General features: G+C 39.6%; 1 protein-coding gene across 2 annotated transcripts in view; it reads right to left on the reverse strand.

The window, feature by feature from the left end:
• The window catches only part of lrp2a (low density lipoprotein receptor-related protein 2a), a 125,161-nt gene that overhangs the window by 87,725 nt on the left and 16,953 nt on the right, over window positions 1-20,483 (reverse strand). For both annotated transcript variants that reach the window (XM_057851784.1, XM_057851782.1), the window contains exons 9-22: window positions 18,325-18,444; window positions 18,116-18,244; window positions 17,544-17,713; window positions 9,886-10,109; window positions 7,528-7,734; window positions 7,213-7,415; window positions 7,005-7,145; window positions 6,713-6,916; window positions 4,596-4,788; window positions 4,086-4,211; window positions 3,864-3,994; window positions 1,103-1,240; window positions 740-1,021; window positions 424-663 (exon numbers count right to left, since the gene is read on the reverse strand). In XM_057851784.1, the coding sequence (XP_057707767.1) occupies window positions 424-663; window positions 740-1,021; window positions 1,103-1,240; window positions 3,864-3,994; window positions 4,086-4,211; window positions 4,596-4,788; window positions 6,713-6,916; window positions 7,005-7,145; window positions 7,213-7,415; window positions 7,528-7,734; window positions 9,886-10,109; window positions 17,544-17,713; window positions 18,116-18,244; window positions 18,325-18,444 (2,508 nt within the window). The remainder of the gene's footprint in view (window positions 1-423; window positions 664-739; window positions 1,022-1,102; window positions 1,241-3,863; window positions 3,995-4,085; window positions 4,212-4,595; window positions 4,789-6,712; window positions 6,917-7,004; window positions 7,146-7,212; window positions 7,416-7,527; window positions 7,735-9,885; window positions 10,110-17,543; window positions 17,714-18,115; window positions 18,245-18,324; window positions 18,445-20,483) is intronic.

Below are 20,483 nucleotides of genomic sequence, written 5' to 3' on the forward strand. Positions count from 1 at the left end.
TTTTGTTAGCTGCTGTTAAAGCATTTTCAGTTCCCACATATCCTGCCTTGCCTTGCCTTTTGTTTCCCCGGCGACTGGGTCCACCTCGTCCCAAAAGACAAAAACCCTGACAATGTTTTTGTCATTGAAAATGAATGAAGATTTTTTTTGGTCGAAAAACTCAAATATTTGCCACAACCGAAAAAGTGAGGAGCGAAATCCGTGATGTTTTGGGGTCATTTCAAAGTTAGAGCGGTGCGAATCAATCAAGGTGCATGTGTTGTGCAATGTACCGAAAAACTGGAAGGAGAAATATTATTTGTGGGGAGCTACAAAACTGCTGCATTGAAATTTGAAGATGTCAAACATCTTCAAACAAAAGCATGGTGGGAACTTTCTGCAGCTGTCAGCTTAAAAACAGAACAAAAAAAAACAGTAACTCACGACAGTCAGCCTCATCTGAACTGTCACCACAGTCGTTATCTGTGTCACAGCGCCATGTTAGCGGGATGCAGCGGTGGTTGGAGCACAAAAACTGATTGGCCGGGCAGGTTCCAGGAACGTGTGTCGGACAGTCAGCCTCGTCGCTGTCATCCAGACAGTCGTTGTGGCCATCACAACGCCATGAGGCTGGCACACAACGCCGATTAGCGCAGGTGAATGCAGAAGGGGCGCAAGTGGTGTCTGAAAAATGATAAAGATTGTTGCAAAGAGGTAAAAGTATAAAAAGTGTGTCGCTACTGTAGTTAAAATCATTTACTGTTGATGCCACAATTCGTCTCATCGCTGTTGTCATGGCAGTCATCAACACCATCACATCGATACGTGTTAGGGACACATTTGCCGTTTCCACAGGAGAAGGAGTTAGCGCCGCATTGCAGGGTTGGGGGCTCACTGGAAGGGTCCTCTGCACATGTCTGCTGGTTAAGGGACAGCTTCATGCCGTAGGGACACCCACACACCCTCTGAGAAATGGGTGCTGGGAAGCAAAAGTGGCTGCAGTCTCCATTTGGATTTGTCGGCCTGTTGCAGGGGTTCGAGCCTGCAAAGGGTGGAAGCAAGTCAGGACTAAGACATTAGGAGGTGGGAACAATTTCAAGGAGTTGTCAAGAAACACACTGACCAATCTGTATGTTGGAGTTGAAAGATTTGACATGCATGATGTGGCTGATCCCTCTTCGGATAACCACCATTTCTCCACCATCGGTCTTGCGGACGCGGACAATACCACCCAGGCGCCAGTCAGTGTAATATGCATAACCTTGAATCGCAATAAATTATCACTTGATTTGTCATATACAGTGGTGCCCCTACTTAAGAACGTCTGTACATACAGAATTTTCACAGCTCCCAGAGTTTACTGAACTTAACATACTTATAGCTATTCTGCCATTGGCTATTGCCTAGCATTTCTGGAGTCCATTTGGCTAAGAGGGACCTCTACTGTATGTGTATGTGTGTATCAGTACAGTTAGTTCAAGTTTATTGTCCCCTAAGAAGGGGAAACTTATCGTGTGTATCCGCTTCATTCGCCCATCGTGTTGCTCCAGCTTTACATGAGTGTATTAACTTTTATTCTTTATTCTTGTTTTTTTTTTTACATTACGCACAACTCTGATTTTATTTTCATTCTGCAATAATAATAAGTGTAACATGTATTTGTTAGATGTTTTGATGCATTTTTATTAGGGATGTCCCGATCGATCGATCGGGTCCGATCACGTTATTTTCAAAGTATCGGAATCGGCAAAAAAATATCGCCCATGTCTTTTTTAAATTTTTTTTAATTAAATCGTTTTCTAATTGTATTTAACGTTACAGACAAAATGTCTTACACTCATCCAGAGTCTTTAGTTTTGGCTTAAAGTAGGGTTACCAAATTTATCGCGTTAACGGTGGTAATTAATTTTTTTTTAATTAATCATGTTAAAATATTTAACGCAATTAACGCATGCGCTGCACGACCTACTCACGCATTGTCGCGTTCAATCTATAATGGTTTTACCTATGTATAGAGCTAAAAGGCAGCGTAAAATGAGTAGAGTGAATTTTGGCAGTCTTTGGAGCCTTTTTTTAATTGGCTAAACAATCCTTCTCCCTATGATTAGAAATATCATGGGAAGCGATGTGGGGGAAGCAAGGTAGCAATTGATCTGTTTCTTAACACCTTAAGTTATTTCCCAATGCAGAGAAGATATATCAATTGGTAGCACTACCCACGGTCATGGTTCCACTTCCCATCATGCATTTGGGCATGCCTACAGTATCATTTACTGAAAGCTCAACAAATACACAAGATGGCAATATTTAGTCACAATATACAAAGTCACAAGTTTTTCTATCCATGGATCCCTCTCACAGAAAGAATGTTAATAATGTAAATGCCATCTTGAGGATTTATTGTCATAATAAACAAATACAGTACTTATGTACTGTATGTTGAATGTATCTATTCGTCCGAGTTTTATTCATTTTTTTCTTAATGCATTGCCAAAATGTATATGATCGGGAAAAATTATGGGGGAAAAAAATGGGATTGATTGGAATTGAATCGGGAGCAAAAAAAAAAAGCAATCGGATCGGGAAATATCAGGATCGGCAGATACTTAAAATAAAAAGATCGGGATTGGATCGGGAGCAAAAAAACTCTAATTTTTATACATTATAAAAGATTTATGTCTGAATATTGGACAGCTTGGAACAAATTAAGGCATTTACATGGAAAACGAGTCTCTTTACAGAATTGTCTAGTTACAAAACTACTTTCAGAACCAAATAATTTTGTAAATTGAGGTATTACTGTATATGAACACTTGCTATTTCAGAATTGGAGAAATTTTGGCTTCAAAAGTGGGGTATTACTATAGATGAACACTTGTTATTTCCGAATTGGAGAAATTTTGGCTTCAAAAGTTCTGGAAAAGAAACCTTCATTTCTGTTTGTTGTTTGTTTTTTGCTACATATTTGTCAATAATAGGCATAAATTATCGAGGGCTTGATTAGCTCATCTTAGAGATCAATAGTTATTATTTTATTACATTATTTTGCAAAGGCATTGTAATAGGGTTGCAAATATGTACTAATGTTTGCTTTTTCTCAAGGGTTGAAGCTTGCTGTTTAGTTAGCTGTTACTGCTGACCAAGAGGTCAAACTTATGTATATAAGTAAAGAAGAAATACGAAAATAATTGTCTTATTCTGATCATATTCATAACGGGGTTGCATGAGGTAGAGTGAGATAAGTCTAACTATACATTAGGCATGTGCAGGTATGAGATTCTGACGGTATGATAACCTTATGCAAAAATATAATGCTTTCACGGTGTCACGGTATTGCAATTACAGCTCTAAAATGTGTTACTTTGAGAGATCTGGGTTTTTAAAAAATTCCATTGAACAGAATTTTTATTTTTCAAAACATACTAGCAAATCGGAACATAAGTATAATATTAATTTAATTTTTTTTTTTTTTTTTTAAATATTTCGTTTTCTACCATGGGGGGAAAAAGTTCAGGAGTTTCACCTCCTCCAGCCATCGTGTAGCACAGCTGACCCACTGACACTGAGCAACAACCAGTGGGGGAGGGTTGAACCTTGCAGCTGAAAGCAAGGAATTTCTCCCTGCATTTATGATACATAAAAAATAGCTAGTACCTTAGGGACGGTATGACGGGAAATGTTTGCATTTTTTAAACTGTGACTTTTTTATATCACGGTATACCTTGAAACCAGTTATCGGGATATGCCTACCATACATTAATTACAAATAGAAGAGAGGACATAAATTTCCTCTGGCTGTTCTTTTGTATAACGTTAAATGTGAAATGAATAGAAACACCTTTAACTTACGCCTCCCAAATGGATTGTACACCAGAACTACTTACCTTCAAAAATGGTGAGGCCAAAAGGATGGGACATCTGAGTAATGCGGTCCAAAGAAAGCCTGTTATGTCCGTCAAAATTGCTGTGCTCTATTTTGTCAAAGAAGGCATCCACCCAATATAAACGCATGGAGCTTTGTGGAGATGAAATAGGAGATTTGAGAGCAAAATAAATTTTGTTTTCAGACAATTACATTTTGCTGGCTGGGAGGTAACAGGGCTCACCTCCAGTCAATAGCGAGACCATTAGGCCAGCCAAGAGTAGTGTTTACAATAGAAAGGGCATGTGACCCATCGCCCCAAGCTCTCATAATCTTTGCTGGGCGGTACCAGTCAGTCCAAAAAATATATCTGAAAAAGCAACATAAACAAGTAGAATGAGAATGTAATAAGGCATTTGACCTGGTTAGCAGCAACAGTCAAATAAATACAAGACAATACAATTCCAGTTATATTTTTCATTATAATAATGTGTAATCCAACTGATTGGTATTACCACTACAATACCACCCTTCATGCTACACTAATCTTTTCATGTGGATACAGGGGCCTTATGACTTTGAGACTATTGGAAATAACAGCTTGTACTAAATAAGATTCCCCCCCCTTTATTTGTGTGCATTTGGTGAAAAGTTAAGCACCTCTTTTATACTCATTAGGCATAACATTAGTTATGCACACAAAGGACATATTTATCATATCTATCTTGAAGTTTTGTGAAGTTATATTGATTACCCGACGAGAGGATGGACCACGATGGCCCTCGGGTTGTTGAGGTTCTGTATGATAGCCCGCCTAGACTTATCAGTAACCTTCATGACAGATATGCTCCTGTATCGCGGGTCAGTCCAGTAGAGATTTTTAGAAATCCAGTCGTAAGCCAGGTCCTCCACACTGTCCACTCTGTTGGCAGCCAGCACCTCCCTGCCTGCGCAGATCAAAGCTGCTAAATGACTCTTGAACACAGAGATGAAAGGTGAGCCACATTTGAATAAATACGCTGTCAGCTTGTATTTTCTTCAAATGGACCGGAAGGGAAAAACTAGAGCTGATCCAGAAAAAACACATCTAAACAGGGCACTGGAGCAACTTTTTTTTTTTTTTTTTTTTTTTGGAGCTGGTGGATTTGCGTATTTGTCACTACAGTGGGCCCTTGAGATAAGTTGACTTTTTGACACTTGTGTGAGCAAATCATCTGTCACCAATTAAATTAAAGGTAATGCCAATAATCTCTGTTCTATGTGTTGTGTGTGACAATGAAGAGTAAATTTTAACTCAAGTTTGAAAAAAAAAAAAACTGCTTAAAATCTGGGGTTTTTATCATCCGCCATCAAACAGTACTCGCATCTCAAGTTTGGTCCCAAAATTTACCTGATAAAATAGGCTAAACGACAGCTTGCAATTCATAAACTTCAGAATACGAGTTACTTGTATCTTAAAGGGAAACTCAGACTTAAAAACGTGTAGGCTCTAATAAGCCACAATTATTCTCTTTTACTAAAATACTGTATGTTATTAGATGCACATAAAATATTGCCAATGATTCATAAATCTATAATATTTAGTACATGTTTTGACCTACAGAGGGCGCCATGTTTTATGCACGCAATTGACGCTCGGGGTGATGACAAAGTTTGTCACTGTCACTAGATGAACACTGCGAGTGTTCTGCAAATCCTTCCTACGCGGCGAGACGTCCAAAAATGCGCACATCGGTTAAAAGCGGTGAATACTTACTATCTGTGTTTTTATTGAGTCTTTTATTACCTTTTCATTGCCTCAAAATACTTTTTGCATGTGTTTCTATCTACGTTTAAGCATTGTGTTTTCTTGTGGTAGCTTTAAAGCAGATTGTTGATCCGTTGACCACATTAGTCACATAGTGAAGTTAAACCACCCTTATTTGATATTACTACATTTAAGTATTTTCTTAAGGCATCTTTAGTATGTTGTCTGTGTACATCTAAACAAAACAAGCTGAATGCGCACAGTAGTACTTTGGGTGTCGAATTCACCTTTTGTAGCACATTTTGGCCGAACACGTTTTTTTTTCCTACTCTCGTCTCGTCTCATCCCATCCTTCCTGTTCATTTTGCTTTTGCTGCTCGTTTTGTGAAATATCAACAGTGCTGCCATGCTCATTAATGTTCCTCTTAGGTTCAAATTGAAAGGGCTGTACAGATGATATGTTTATGTAGCTAGAGTCATACTCTGGAAGCCGGCAGCGTAACCCAGTGATGTCACCGCCCTGCGACGTCAACAACAATGGCGACCTACTAATTAACCTAATTTTACAAATTGTATCAAAACGAAAATATCAAGAGGGGTTTTAGTATCAAATTATTTTAACTCATAATGATGTTCATCTTTCAAGAACTACAAGTTTTTCTATCCTTGTTTCCCTTTAAGGCACTACTGTACTTCCACATCTTGGACAGATTAACAATGGCTATTAAAAGTACTTGAGTGAATGGGAATTGACAGTATTTCATAAACAGCTGTCGTTGTCAAATTTTGGTACATGTACCATCAGTGTTATGCAGGCTCCCTCTTACGGGACACGAAACATTGACTGGATTAAATGTTCGAACTATTTTTTTTTTGTAATCCACTACAGTGGATTTACCAAATATAGTTTACAGGGAGGGTTGGCAGTGATCATGAGTTCACCAATGAGTTAACGGTGGCCCTGAAGGAGGTACTCAGAGAGCCGAATACTTTTTTTTAAGTGGTACTTGCTGTAAAATGCTTGAGAACCACTGATTTACAGGGTATGCAACGACCTGCATAACACTCTTCACTATTTAGAAAACCTACGTTGAAGTTTAGCTATGAAGCAGGCAATTGCTCACCAGTCCCATCCACTTTCTGTTTGTAAATAATATCTTTAGCTGTGTCTGAGAAGAAGATGGCATCATCCTCAGCACTAAAGTCCACCCCAACAAAGTAGGATGGTGATCCAGTGATAGGCAGAATGATGTCTTCCTGAGATGAGAGGTTGAAAGGTATCCCTCTAACAGCCAACTGACTGGAAAAGAGGAGAAATTGCCTCACGGCTAGAGACAGAAAATCAGGAAACACATGAAAGACTGCTGCGATTTGTTTAAATTGTACATATCACTAGAAGCATTTTGTCTCACTTACCCAGACATTTCTTGCCATCCGTGTGGAGGTCATAGCCTAAGCGACACTTGCAACGGTAGCCCAACCCTCCGTTGTCACTCCTGTGACTCAAAACGCAGATCTGATCACAGCCACCTCTGTTTTCACTGCAAGGATTAGTCACTAAAGACAAAACAAGAGTAATGAGGGGCAAATAACCTTACTTACATTTTCTGTCATCCGGACCTACCATGTGGCTGCTTGAGATGATGTATTACTGCCACTCCATGTGGGGTCTGCGATGTAGCATATACAATCTGAGGGCTTGTGTCTGTAAACTTGTTGACTTTCATGACGGCCATCTTTGTCCAGTCAGTGAAATACACATTGTGCTCAAATAAACTAATCCCAAATGGGTGGGGTACCACAGCACCTCCATGGACAACAGTTTTCCTGTTCAAAATACAGTAATACGCTCTTTTAAAGTGATGAGATTAAAAAAAATGCTCATACATCCTTAGAGTCAAAAAGTCTAAAATAAAGGAAAAATAATTTTTATATTTACCTATGAAGACCATCATACGTTGCGGTTTCAATGTAGTCATAGCGACTGTCAACCCAGTAAATGCGCTGGGCCTCGATATCTAGTGTGATGCCAGCTGGCCAACCGAGTTTACTTCTGATGATCCCATAACGGTTAGTTCCATCCATGTAGGCCCGTTCAAGTCCGGGTTGTCCATTAACAGCCTCCCAATCTGAGAAGAACATATAGCTGTGGAGGGGACATTTTAATCAAGACTCTTTCGCGGTTATACATCTAACCCTCATATTGACTGGGTCAACATCACTACAGAGTGTTCCTTTATTATTATTGTCCACAACAAATTCTTTAAAAATCAAGCATTTCAATTATTTTCATTCGCTTTCCATAATCACATTGAATATTCTGCCTGTGAATCCGAAATTGCATTTTACCGTCATTATTATGAGGTGTACCTACTCATTAAAGAAAACCATAATTTTTTTCTCTCTCTGAAATTAAAACCAGCATTTTGTTTAGAGCTGAAACGATTACTCGAATAATTCGAGTCACTCGATTTTAAAAATTGATGGAGGCATTTCCTCTCTCTCGAGGAATCTAAGCATGACGTTTTGCCCGGACAACTTTTAATGCGGCACAACGCGCTGACGTCGCGTGCGTAGAGGAAAAAAGGGAGAGGCAGCGGATATATTTGATTTCAACCGCGCATTAATATAGAGGTAACGACGAAGAAGCCGACGAATGCAAAGAGAAAGGCACCTAAAAAAGCAGAAAATGTCCAAAGTGTAGGAGCATTACAAGCTGGAGACCAACGCGAACACTGTTTCATGTATTCACTGTAAGACAGCGCTTGCATAACACTACCCCCGCCCGGCCCCGGCTACCCGCGACCGATGACCGGCCCCGAAACCCGGGCTGGGCGCCACTGTGCGACCCACCTGTCTAGCCCCCGCTCCACCGAAGGTGTTTACTCCGACAGCAGAGGAGAGATACTCAGGTGATGGTAAAATTAAGTTAACGTAGCGCTAATATCTAAGATTAGCGTTACTGTACCTTGCTAACGTAACATTAGCCTTGTGGAGGGCTAGGTTTCTATTAATAGGGGCCGGCTCTACACAGAGCAAGAGGGTGCAGTGCTCCCTCAAATAATGTATTACCCCCGCAAAATTTTAAAAGTATAGGCCTTTGCTATTTAAGTCCCTAGTAGAGCATTTTAGCCAATGATGGACCATTTTTAAGCCCCTGGTAGACCTTTTTTTTTTAACCCCTGGTATAACATTTTAGCCATTTGTAGACCTTTTTAAGCCCCTGGTTGACCCTTATTTTAATTTTATTTTATTATCTAAATTTATTTTTTATTTTATTTTTTACATATGTACAGAAATAGTTGTGTGGGGGTGTCGTGCCCCCTCCACATTTCTGGCTGCCCCCTCATACAGTTATGTCTACAACGAGGCCCCGCTATTAATTATTACTACTGTCGATGCGTGGCTTTCATACAGGCTTTATTTAATCAGTAAAAACATAGCCCCTTAGAGTGGTGATGGTGTAAAATAAAAACATAATATAGCTAACTGTCAATTTTAGCTCATAGTCATTGATGGATAAAACACCAAGTAGCACTGGTGCCTAATATGCTCCAATACAGCAGGTATCATACATTTATTTTGAACACTGCAAAAACTCAAAATCGTATCAGAACTTACAATTTAGAATAATTTAAAAATTAAAAATTTTAAAAAATTTAACTCAGACTTAAAAAATAGTTTGACACAAATGGAAATTCAATTGAAACGTGGGGAAAATACCTAACTTTTAAATGATGTGTATTATCAAGAGTAAAGACATTTTTAGGTAAGAAATAAGATTTTTTTTGTGTGAAAGTAGTGAATTTGTCGTTTTATTCTTTTAGTCACATCTGAGATGCAATAGTAAAATAAAGACATTGATTGTCTAAAATTGGCTCAATTTTAGGTGAAATGTCTTGTTTTCTCATGTATATTTATAATCGCCCTATACCTAAAAAAATATTTTATCCAATTATTCGATTAATTAATGGAATTTTTAGTACAATACTCGATTACTAATATATTCGATAGCTGCAGCCCTAATTTTTTCCGTATTTTGATACTGGAACAGTTATACAAAGTACACCTTATTTGTCATATTGACAAAAGGAGCAGTTTATTTGTAGCCACCTGGCTCTCCCTCCCTCAAATTGGATTACAATTAGGGTCATCACTTACATTACGTTTTGCTAATCCACCACAAGCAATCTGCTAATCTCACGCATGCACGCGCACACTGACATTGTTCTGTGTCAATAGAGCACAAACGTGGGCATTGGAGGACAGGTGCATGTGATTGAGTAGATGTTCTTACCCAACAGTGGGGTCCACCGCCAGTCCTCTAGGGTTACCCAAGTTCTCGGTGATGAGCGTGACCCGGTTACTTCCATCCAAGTCCACCATGTCGATCCTGTTGACACTGGCCTCCACCACATACAGTTTATTGTTCACCCAATCCACAGCCAGGTTCTCGGGGTAGTCAACTGATACATTTAAAACCACCTGCATATTGGACCCGTCCATGTCCACAGAAAACACCTGTACACAAAAGACGGCATTGTCAAAGAGAAATGAGCTCCTAGGTGGTCACTGTTTTCAGAAATTAAGGTCCTGTCTGTAAGAAAAGCGGGTAATGTCAGTCAGCACTGTGTGGTAATGCACAGTGTCCTTTGAGAATGAGTCTCTTGTATATTGTATATTGAACGTCTATATGTGGACTCGGAGGTACATCATTTGCACACCAAGATGTATGCACAAGTCTGCCAGTTTCAGGGTTGTTTTCAACAACGATGATGATGACGAAAATATTTCGTCAACGACCACTTTTTTCATGATGACGGCAAGATGATAACGATTTAAAAACCTGTTCTGGAAGACTAAAACATAACGAGACGAATGCCAGTTTTCATCTGATGAGAAAAAAATGCGCAATAGTTTCTGTCACATGTTCACAATGTGTGACATTTTATGTGTAGTTAGTTCTTTGTTGCAATGTCTGGTTGTGTCACTCATGACGTGCTCCACCCCCTCCCCTTCCCGACTCAATAGTGTGTCTTGCACACACGGTAAGATTTGTGTTCTTGACCAGAGAGAATACGCAATGTTGATTAAGCTTTTAAAGGTCTGTGCTGAGTAATAATAATAATGTAACTCGTAGCATTAGCATAGCATTCACGTTAGCATTAAGCTAATGTTAACGGCGAGTGACCTCTTAAACTCGCTGACCTTTTTTTAACTTACATTTCGTGGCGCTCAGGTGGGTATAATTAACTGAAAATAATGTCCTGTTTCCCTTCTACATTGGGGCAAATAAGTTTTTAGTCAACCACTAATTGTGCAAGTTCTCCCACTTTAAAATATTAGAGAGGCCTGTAATTATCAACATGGGTAAACCTCAACCATGAGAGACAGAATGTGGAAAAAACAAAAACAGAGAAATCACATTGTTTGATTCTTAAAGAATTTGTTTGCAAACCATGGTGGAAAATAAGTATTTGGTCCATACCAAAAGTTCATCTCAATACTTTATGTTCCCTTTGTTGGCAATAATGGAAGCCAAACGTTTTCTGTAACTCTTCACAAGCTTTTCACACACTGTTGCTGGTATTTTGGCCCATTCCTCCATGCAGATCTCCTCTAGAGCAGTGATGTTTTGGGGCTGTCGTTGGGCAACACGGACTTTCAACTCCCTCCACAGATTTTCTATGGGGTTGAGATCTGGAGACTCCAGACGCCACTCCAGGACCTTGAAAGGCTTCTTATGAAGCCAGTCCTTTGTTGCCCTGGCTGTGTGTTTGGGATCATTGTCATGCCGAAAGACCCAGCCACGTCTCATCTTCAATGCCTTTGCTGATGGAAGGAGATTCTCTCGATACATGGCCCCATTCATTCTTTCCTTTACACAGATCTGTCGTCCTGGTCCCTTTGCAGAAAAACAGCCCCAAAGCATGATGTTTCCACCCCCATTCTTCATAGTGGGTATGGTGTTCTTCGGATGCAATTCAGTATTCTTTCTCCTCCAAACACGAAAACCTGTGTTTCCACCAAAAAGTCCTATTTTGGTTTCATCTGACCATTACACATTCTCCCATTCCTCTTCTGGATCATCCAAATGCTCTCTAGCGAACCGCAGACGGGCCTGGACGTGTACTAGCTTCAGCAGGGAGACACGTCTGGCAGTGCAGGATTTGAGTCCCTGGCGGCGCATTGTGTTACTGATAGTAGCCTTTGATACTGTGGTCCCAACTCTCTGTAGGTCATTCACTAGGTCCCCCCGTGTGGTTCTGGGATTTTTGCTCACCGTTCTTGTTATCATTTTGCTCTTTGGTCTTGGTCATAGTGGAGTTTGGAGTGTGACTGACTGAGTTTGTGGACAGGTGTCTTTTATACCGATAATGAGTTGAAACAGGTGCCATTAATACAGGTAACGAGTGGAGCCTCGTTAGACCTCGTTAGAAGTTAGACCTCTTTGACAGCCAGAAATCTTGCTTGTTTGTAGGTGACCAAATAGTTATTTTCCACTCTAATTTGGAAATAAATTCTTTAAAAATCAAACAATGTGATTTTCTGGGTTTTTTTCACATTCTGTCTCTTATGGCTGGGGTTTACCCATGTTGGCAATTACAGGCCTCTCTAATCTTTTCAAGTAGGAGAACTTGCACAATTGGTGGTTGACTAAATACTTATTTGCCCTGATGTAAGTATGTATTATCACCAAGTCGGCGTTGTCCCTGTAGATAGACGCTGCAATATGTGCTCCCATGTCAATGTTCATGGAAACCTATATTTGATTATTTTTGGAGAATTTTTTTAGAATTTATTTTACAGACGAAAACATTTTTTTGTAAACTTCGACTAAAACTGAACGAAATTAGTCTCGGGTTTTTGTTAAAAAAAATATACGAAGACAAACACATTTTGAGCTGACTAAAATATGACTAAAATTAATAAGTATTATCGTCCAAAAGACGAAGACTAAGACGAAAATTTAAAGAGCTGCTAAAAACAACACTGGATAGTTTTTTGTTTCGTTTCACAGTCAACTGCAACTAGCAAAGGCATTAAAAATCTTAAGGCCTGTTTTTGTTATCAATTCACAATTGTTCACTATTTCCCTAAGTGCTGCTATTGTGAAGTGAGTTGAGTCAAAGTAAAACGCTGGCCAAAAGATGGCTCATAGTGTTGTTGTAGAGATCCTAGCTGGCCTGTTTAAAGAGAAACTGAAGACTGGGAGTATTCACATGCTCTGCTTGCTTGCACCCTAGCTACTTTAATCATTGAGCTACGGAGGCATTTAATTTACAAAGATCCCCTTGAAAAGACATACCCTGGCCCTTCAACCTGGCAGCTGCCTTTCTTTTTTTAGAGGAGAAGAATGCGTTTAGAGGGATGGTGCCACTGAAAACAAATACAGCATAATTACTGAAGCGAGCTTGTATTACAAAATTGCACCCTGGTATGTGGCCATCATAGCTGTTCATCAGATAGGTCTTAAGATAATACACGTGGATTTGTTTTCACATCTTACAGAGCTTCCCCTTCATGATGACCCCACTGCACTGGAGCCAGTAGCAATCACTTAATTACTATATCGTCCTTGCAGATATTTCAAGCGATAACTCGTATGCAACATTAGTATTTTATCAACAGGCACTGATAGATGACTCTCAAAGACTAAACATTACAGCTAAAGACAAGGTTTTGATCAAGTGCATTCCAGCAGAATTAATCTTTTTAACAATGTTTTTTTTCTGTTCTGTATTAATGGAAAAAACTTCAATAAAAGCCAATGTTTCAAGGAAATAGACAAAATTGCTGTTAGTAGACATTTTCAAATGAAATGCGAGTATTTCAGATCATCCGCAAAGACAGGAGGCAGGGCTGGAGGTGGCAGAGATGAAGATGCTGAGGTTCTCTTTGGGAGTGACCAGGATGGATAGGATCAGGAATGAGCATATCAGAGGGACTGCCCATGGTAGAGGATTTTGAGACAAAGTCAGAGAGACCAGACTGAGATGGTTTGGGCTAGAAATGTGCCGATTACCGGTTTCAAGGTATACCGTGGATGAAAACGTCACGGTTTCAAAACCACAAAAAAATTCCATCATACCTTCCCTACGGAATTATCTATTTTTTTTATATTCCAAAAATGCAGGGAGAAATCCCTTGCTTGCAGCTGCAAGACTCAACCCTCCCCCACCGGTTGTTGCTCAGTGTCAGTGAGTGAGCTGTGCTACACAATGGCTTGAGGAGGTGAAACTTTTTCCCCCATCAAAGAAAACGAAATCACTAGTATGGGAATACTTCAGCTACAGAACAGTTACAGACGGCTGCGGCTTAGAGGAGGAGGGCCAACCGACAACCAAGTTTTTGTCAGGGAGTTGGCAACCCTAAACTGACATCACATTCGACTCAAAATGGAAGCACCTATTAGCTCTTCGGTTTTCTATGTTTTAACACTGTTTTCTCTGTTATCATAGATTTTTATAGATAAATTTTTGATTTGCATCTTTGAATAGCCATCTTTCACATGAAGGTCATGAATACTCGGTCTATTCCTTTCAAAGGTAGAAAGACTTACTAGGTGTGTGCTACAGTGTTTTTCTCCCCTGACTCGACAAAGGAACAATGGAATCTGCATTGACAGGGTACAGAACTTAGAATACAATTACGGTGTCAAATTGGTCGATATACTGGTAAGTGAGTGTGAAGTCCTGAAGGCAATAAAAATAGTGTTAGAAGTATTTCCTAAAACATTGTTAAGCACTTTTGTTGATGTTTAGGGCACATCCAAGTCACACCAATAGCTGAACGAAAAATTTTATATATAGACAAGTTTCCGAGGAACTTCCGCATTTCTGCTCGCGACTTCCGTTTTACAGGTTCTCTAACCAAAACAACAATGGAGCTGGAGTGGCATTGATCATCAAAATCCCTAAAAAAAGAATTTTGAAATGCCGCATCCATCTGCCATCATCACGAAATGGGAGTCGCCACAACCAAAATATTTTTGTATTTTATTGATGTAATGACAGTGGATGGAAACGCAATCAGAGCATCCAGTGCCTTTACATCAACAAAGATGAATATGTCCTAATACATGAATATGGGGAATGTTGTGTACATGAATGCAGATGTGGAACCAAGACAGTACCACCACAAAGCAATAACAGATACAATCATGTTCAATTTGACTAAAGTTCTAGGTGCTGAGACATCATTAGCTTTGCTAAATGTAGCTATACAACGATAAAGAAATACAAAATAAGTACTCATCTACTAAAAGTCATACACGGACTTTTTAACCAAAACGCATAAGTGTTACACATTTTTGTTCGTTTGTTTACAGGTGGAAAACGCTGTTAGGCAAGGGAAGACTACTTCATGTGCCTCACAACCACACTTATGTTGATGGACACATATCGAGACTACATGTATTCTACTTTGATGGTAGAAGGCTCGATTTATGCTCAACCTTCGTTAATATTTTTCTAATAATTTTATAAATTGTTATATATTGACCTGTTTTGCACATGCACCAACCGTTTTACATAAAACAAGAAATGAATCATGTTGTCCAAATATTTTATTGCGATCAATATCTGCAATAAAAAAGAATTATATACCATTTGTATATAAACTGTAATATTATTTGTAATTTCGCCTCATTTTGGTCACTCAAGTGGCCGGCGTATCAATCCACACCGTATGGTAACACAAGCTGCACAGATTGTTAAAATTTTGTCCACGAACGATCAACGAAGTGATAAGAAAAAAAGTGCAATCTTTTAGATGGATCCTTTATGTCTAAAGCAGCGAGCCACAACCTGTAGCTGGTCAAATCATTCCACTTCCAACCATATACTAGTCCTTCTCAAAAAATTTGCATATAGAGATAGGTTATATTTTTTCTGTAATGTACTGATAAACATTAGACTTTCATATATTTTAGATTCATTACACACAACTGAAGTAGTTCAAGCCTTTTATTGTTTTAATATTGATCATTTTGGCAAAAAAGTCAAGCACATTTCATCCGACCAATACAAAGAAGTGTTTTTTGATACAAAAAAAGTCAACGTTCAGTTAATTATATCAGCTATGCACTCAATACTTGGTTGGGAAATGACTGCTTCAATGCGGCGTGGCATGGAGGCAATCAGCCTATGGCACTGCTGAGGTGTTATGGAGGCCCAGGATGCTTCGATAGCAGTCTTAAGCTCATCCACAGTGTTGGGTCTGGTGTCTTTCAACTCCCTCTTCACAATATCCCACAGATTCTCTATGGGATTCAGGTCAGGAGAGTTGGCAGGCCAATTCAACACAGTAATGCTATTGTCAGTAAACCATTTACCAGTGGTTTTGGCACTGTGAGCAGGTGCCAGGTCATGCTGAAAAATGAAATCTTCATCTCCATAAAGCTTTTCAGCAGATGGAAGCATGAAGTGCTCCAAAATCTCCTGATAGCTAGCTGCATTGACCCTGCCCTTGATAAAACACAGTAGAACAGCACCAGCAGCTGACATGGTACTCCAGACCATCACTGACTGTGGGTACTTGACACAGGACATCAGGCATTTTGGCATTTTCTTCTCCCCAGTCTTCCTCCAAACACCTTGATTTCCGAATGACATGCAAAATTTGCTTTCATCTGAAAAAAGTACTTTGGACCACTGAGCAACAGTCCAGTGCTGTTTCTCTGTAGCCCAGGTCAGGTGCTTCTGCCGCTGTTACAGGTTCAAAAGTGTCTCAACCTGGGGAATGCGGCGCCAGTAGCCCATTTCCAGCACATTCCTGTGCACAGTGGCTCTGGATGTTTCTACTCCAGACTCAGTCCACTGTTTCTGCAGGTCCCCCAAGGTCTGGAATCGGCCCTTCTTGACAGTCTTTTTCAGGGTTCTGGTTGTGCAGCGTTTCCTGCCACACTTTTTCCTTCCCACAGACTTCCCATTGAGGTGCCTTGATACAGCACTCTGGGAACAGCCTATTGGCTCAGAAATTTCTTTCTGTGTCTTAGCCTCTAGCTTGAGGGTGTCATTGATGGCCTTCTGGACAGCAGTCAGGTCGGCAGTCTTGCCCATGATTGCAGTTTAGAGTAATGAACCAGGCTGGGAGTTTTTAAAAGCCTCAGGAATCTTTTGCAGGGGTTTTGAGTTAATTCGTTGATTCAGATGATTAGGTTAGTAGCTTCTTTAGAGTACCTCTCATGATATGCTAATTTTTTTAGATAGGGTTTTTTGGGTTTTCTAGACTTTTTTGCCAGAATCATCAATACTAAAACAATAAAAGGCTTGAACTACTTCAGTTGTGTGTAATGAATCGAAAATATATGAAAGTCTAATGTTTATCAGTACATTACAGAAAATAAGGAACTTTATCACAATATGCTAATTTTTTGAGAAGGACCAGTAGATAGGCGCTTCCAGGAGTTCACGCAACCACACACAGCACAGAAAGTCGCGGACCCTCATCTACATCTTGTTGAATACATTTTTGGAGATTCTGTGGGTTCCTCTGGTTTGATTTTGCACTTTAACTAGACAGTCTACACACCGCTTACTTCAACCGCACTTCATGTTGCAGAAAATGTCAAAGATGGCGCCGCCCATGTTTCATTTAGGAAACTTGTCTATAGGAAAAGAATACCTAGCACCGCTGAGCATTTTAACTAGATGGCATTGACAGCGCTATATTAGCCAGTCTATTGTGTTTTAAATTGTTTGTTAGCATTAAGATAAGTGGAACCAAAATTGTCTAACTTGACAGTGAACTTCCAATAGGAGTTGCATTAAAAAAAAATGTTTTGTTTTTTTTTTTTGAGGAACAGCTGATTGCTGTGAAGTGAATTGAGTTGCATTCACTGCCACTGCACAGCGCTCTCAAGTCCCAGCACGCACAAAGAAATATTGGCAGAACAACATATTTCAGGATGAGTATACATTATCTCAAAGGCACCAATGTTCAGTAACTTACCTTATTCTGTATAGTGTCAGTCCAGAAAATCTTATGGCGATCATAATGAAAGTCCACTCCTGCTGCAACCCCTCTGTTCTGGGATTGTACCAAAGTACGCAGGCTGTTGCCATGGGTGTTACCAATTAGCAGGTCTCGGCCATTGGAAAAGACTAATAAAGGAACTCCATCTGCACCACAAAGAATAAATATTCACACTTTGCTTTGTTTTCAATTGCAACTGAGCCAGTTTGGTAGTGTGCGTTTGGGACACAAGGAGCATAGCGGATATTTTACAGAACACAGCATTATATTTTTGGGATGGGTAATGTGCTTTTCATCCACTTTCAATGCATACTCCTCTCAGTAAGGCGAAAGAGGTCAGCCTCGCAGCTCCACAAAGCCAAGAGACTTTACTGAAAAAACAATGTGCATGCAACAATGCACCAGGAAGGAGTACATAGCTCAGCAAAGCAGCCACAGGGGTCTTCAACAGGGAAGGGGGCTATGCTAATGGACATTGTTTTGACGGTTCATTCAGACATTTCAATAGGTGAGCTCACTGTGTGCAAGAGAGGAAACGTCACACTTACACGAGGTGTCGGCTCGACAGAATCGATGCTGTTCCAGGATATAACCCTCGCTGCAGCTACAGCGATGGGAACCAATACGGTCCTCGCAGAGCTGGTCGCACACTCCCCACATTGAGCAGTCATCAAAATCTTAAATAGAAATTATAAAACACTACAGTGAAACAACTTGGTTGCACTTAATAACAGTTAATACTTTATAGATTATGTACCTTTACATGAGCGACTGTCATTGCTGTTGACTATGTATCCTGAAGGACAGGTACAGGTTCCTCCAACAGGGGAAGGATGACAGCGATGCTCACAACTCAGAGAAGAACATCTCCAGACACCTTGCCAATGCAAAAACATTTTTTTGTTTTATAAATAACCATAGTAAAGTATAAAATAAAACAAATCTGCCAAACAGGAACCATTACATAGTTGAATAAAGCCATTGAATCAAACTAGTGAGTACACCCCTTGTATTTATGTACTGTCTCTTTAAAATAATGCACAGCTATTAATGTCTAAACCGCTAGCATTCAGAATGAGCACACCGTTAATTGAAAATGGTCAAATTGCAATAATCAGCAATTCAGATGACTTACTGGTACTTGTAATTTTATTACATACCAGAGAGCCAGTCAGTTTCTGGCATAGTCACCAGTTTCTATGATTAAACAGTTAATAAGTGATACAATTATATTAATCTCACAAAGAGATACACATTTTTAACACATTCGTAATAAATAAGCTACTGGTTTGACAATATTTTAACATATTGTGTGAAAAATAGGAGCTAGGAAATGTGTATCTTTCTGGCCATGTAAATTCACACAAACCATAAACTACTCTAGTGAACAGTTTGTTGTAAAAAGAAACTGCTGACTCATTTTGTTTTGAAAAGAAAAGAGCTTGACATTGGCACACTCCAAAAAAAGACAATAGACGGATAGTAGGCCTGCACAATATATCGCCTGAATATCGCAATGCGCAATACTCCCATCGCAGGACGTGCGATTGTTTGTATTTTTTTTTTTTTTTAATCTAAACTTTAGTTTTTCTTCATAAAAGCAGCAATTGTGCAGACACATGGCTTCCTGCATCCCATTTATATACACATATACACATCTTCATCATTCAGATTAACCCCCTTTAGCCTTGATTAAACGGTATGATATGAATACTAGGGATATCCCGATCGAGTCCGAGTCACCTGATTTTGAGAAACTGTCAATACCGAGTCCTGATCCGATACCGAAAAAAGTTTTGCTTGACGCTCACACTGCCGAGAACAACCTCTCACTTATACAATAAATGAGTTGCCATAGCACACTTCAGACTGTGTACCAAGTTTAACTATGATTAACACATTTGTGCCTTTGATCGTGGCGCTACCGAGGCGTCTCTGTCCAGATCAAAGCTACAAACCTGTCAATCATCGGTAACCTTATTTACCAAACGCCAGTTGCACTGGTGACAAAGAAAAACAGTTCGGTCGCACTGCTTAGCAGGAGGGAGGGTGAGAGGCTGCACGAGCATTAAGCTGAAAAACATTAAATATATATTTTTAATTAGAAACCAAATCCTTTTCACCCGATTCCGATCCCCTGGAAAATGGCGCGATCGGCTCAATTTCCGATCATGTGATTGGATCGGGACATCTCTAATGAATACAATAGTGAGTCAACTAAAGTCTTCCCAAACAAAGCAATCAAGTCATTGGTGAAAATTCTTCTAGTTTTAATACGCAATATACAGTGGTACCTCTACATAAGAAGTTAATTCGTTCCAGGACCTAGTTTGTAAGTCGAAATGGTCGTATGTCGAGCAGGATTTTCCCATCAGAATACATTATAAGTCCATTAATTTGTTCCACTGACCGAAAACCTACACTAAATCTTCCATAAATACTGCTGGTACGATTGCAAATAGCAATTACACAGACCAAAACAAGTAAATTGTGAATAAAAATTGGAATAATAATATATTAATTTTAATAATAACAATAACACCCTTAATAATGTTGCGAATCGGGTTCTAATGTGGCAGTTGTATTTTTGCGTGGTGTACCTGAACGCACCGCGTGGTTGACGTGCCAGAATGAGGGAGGACTATTCACTTTCACTTTACATGGTCAGCTGCGGGGGACTGTAGACGTGTTGTGTTGCAAGTTGATTGAATAAATGACTAGAAACCTGACGAAGCTGGAGATTTCTTTGGCGATGTTACCACAATGTTTGTCACCTTAACTTATAACGACTGGCGAACAGAGGTCGGAGGAGGACCGTCGAGAGTAGACATTCTACGGTCATATTGTCCAGCCAATTCACGGATTCGCACATGACGCTATAATTTCCAGCTTTATTTCAATGGTAAGCAGCACCTT

Source organism: Corythoichthys intestinalis, chromosome 12 (assembly GCF_030265065.1).
Source record: "Corythoichthys intestinalis isolate RoL2023-P3 chromosome 12, ASM3026506v1, whole genome shotgun sequence".
In the NCBI taxonomy this organism is placed as follows: domain Eukaryota; kingdom Metazoa; phylum Chordata; class Actinopteri; order Syngnathiformes; family Syngnathidae; genus Corythoichthys; species Corythoichthys intestinalis.